The 2,500-nt window shown below is 42.4% G+C and overlaps 1 protein-coding gene across 1 annotated transcript in view; it reads left to right on the top strand.

Annotated features, from left to right (window-relative positions):
- The window catches only part of LOC137975655 (uncharacterized), a 12,544-nt gene that overhangs the window by 6,657 nt on the left and 3,387 nt on the right, over positions 1–2,500 (top strand). Inside the window, exons 4-5 of the mRNA XM_068822802.1 lie at positions 938–1,061; positions 1,314–2,500. The exon at positions 1,314–2,500 is cut by the window's right edge and continues 3,387 nt beyond it. Coding sequence (XP_068678903.1) covers positions 938–1,061; positions 1,314–2,500 — 1,311 coding nt within the window. The remainder of the gene's footprint in view (positions 1–937; positions 1,062–1,313) is intronic.

Genomic DNA, 2,500 nt, shown 5'->3' with positions numbered 1-2,500 from the left:
ATGGCTACGTGTCTGTATACTGCAAATGCAATTGAAGCCATCCACATGAAATATCAATCTTTCATATTCATTATCGGTTGTCCTGATGCATCAGAGCTGAAGTTTATTGATGAGGCCATCTTATCATCTAGGCCAGAAACTTCAATGGTCGGGTTTCTGTTTTCCTTGGAAAAGTCAACAGATCGTTGGGAACTCGCAGCTTTCGAACTGGTCGTGTCTTTTGGTCGAATTTGCTAAATCTCCCGTGGATGATTTCCTTGACACTCGTTTCCCGGTTGCTTTGACAATGCCTTCGTTCGCTTGTAAAGTTATTTTCCCAAAAATTGCCTTAAATTCTGGCTAACGTACTCGCACAAGCGAGAATTAACGCATCATCTTTGAACAACAATAAAAGAATCGCGCTTGAACTCGCGTGGGACCACACAATGCCGCCCTTTATCAACACTTTGACATTGACATTTTGACATGCGAAAGGTTATTTGCAAAGTGGGCGGAATGAATTTAAAGAGATGCTTACAGGCTCTCCCGCCTCGCCTCGACCCAAGCCCCCACTCGCTTTTCACACGCAGTTCTTTTCGTTTTCTCGACTATCTGAGAGCCTGGAACAGGCTATAACATCGCGCACTACCTAAATTTAACGATGATTTCAAACTTCGTAACACTGACGATGACAGATGTACCGTCGAAACATGTTTGGTAAATTAAAGAAAGTTGTAGTGTCTCTACTACTGTCTATTTTGCTGCTGCTATCTATACCTTTTGAAACTTGTTTACAAATTACAAAAAAAATTCGTGATTTTTTTAAAATAACGATTTATTTGCTTCTATCTCTACCAAGAATTTAAGGCAATCGTTGCCTTAAATTCTTAGTAGAGATAGTGATAACATTTCCCGTTGGTTATAATTATTTTTGCTTTTTTTGTTCAAACGAATACAGAAAGCATATTGATGGGCATTCTGGTGGACGTGTCCGGCTCCATGCGGAATACTGTTGGCGGCAAGGTGGAAGGAGACAATGTAACTTGGGCGAGGTCTATATTCCCAGGAGGCAGTGTGGCTCAGTGGTTAGGGTGCTTGCCTTGAGATCCGGAGATCCCGGCTTCAAGACCCGCTCTGACCACTCGTTGAATTTGATCCTGGTAGTCCCTGGTTCAACTTCCCAGCTGCACTTGTAAATAGCCAACTGGTTTGCCTCCGGTCAGTTGGGATTCTTAACAGTTGTTGTTGTTCTGTTCTGTCGTTTCGTTCTGTTTCATTGGCCCTGAAAAGCCCCTATGGGGAGCGGTCAATTAAGTATGTATGTATGTATTCAGAGTGGTAGATGAACTAATCAAGCATGATGTGTCATCTTCAAATCAGACCTTTGCTTTGGCTTTTGGAAGTCCTTTGGATTCTGAGGTCTTTGATTTGCTCAGCACTCTTCGCCAAGCAAACAAGGAGCAATCAGCTATTAAAGCCATAAAGTCAAAGGAGAAAAGACAAAATATTAATGAAGTTTTGGACATTCTGACAGCGAATGGAGCACCGAGAGTTCGTACTTGGGCACAAATGAACTTGTTGCTCAAAGTCGTTGATGATACCACTGCTGCTGCGATGCTATACTACTTGCCACGAAATTCTGAGTTTACCAGAAGGTTTGTTTATGACATCCTACCACGAGAATGCCGTGAAATCGTGATAAGACCAGGTAGCCTCATCGTTGAAGGCGCAAATTTCATGGTGGGTTGTGTAAGTCAGACGGCTCAAGAATGGGCAACAGAGGCTTCAGTTAGAGAAGTAATAGAAAAAGGAAATCAACTTATGGAGGAATTGAAAGCGAAACTTATAGTGCCTGTAAACAAAGCGGAAATTATGAGTGTTAAAAGTGCGTCCGAAATACTGCATGACAGTGTTGGTGATGAAGAAGTAACTGACGAACGGGTTAATGAGTTGATGGAAACTGTTGAACCCTACATTTATGGAGGAACGCCACTAATCAGAGCTATGCGGCATTCAAAGGAGCTGTTTTCCCATCCAGAATTTAAAAATCACAAGAAAATTCTATTCATTCTCTCAGACGGTGAGCCAGCTGATGGACACGATCCTCCACTTCAAGCGTTGTGCGATTTGGGTGTCACCATTGTAAGCTGTTTTATAACTCATGAAGGCCTATCCGATCCTCGTCACTTATACAGCATTCTGGACGAAAGTTGGGAGAAGCCAGCCAAGTTCATGTTCGGAATAAGTTCCGTCATCAAAACTCAGGAAATACCACGCACATTGTTTGTGAAAAAGGGATGGAAGATAGACATCGACAATAATGAAACCAAACTCTTCTTTCAAGTGAATCATCCAGATGTCATCAAAGATGTTTGTGACATGACTAAGCGCGCTGTCCTCAGTCAAGATGCTCTCTCCGATGTACTTTCAGACGTTGATCTAAATGTCTACATCAATAAGGCAAATGATGGATTTAAGCCGAAACAACAGCATGGGGGTACCTGTTATGCAAATGCCTCTG

This window comes from Montipora foliosa, chromosome 11 (genome assembly GCF_036669935.1).
Source record: "Montipora foliosa isolate CH-2021 chromosome 11, ASM3666993v2, whole genome shotgun sequence".
Lineage (NCBI taxonomy): Eukaryota > Metazoa > Cnidaria > Anthozoa > Scleractinia > Acroporidae > Montipora > Montipora foliosa.
Note: the sequence above shows the minus strand (reverse complement) of the source record. Positions and strands in the feature narration are given on the sequence as shown.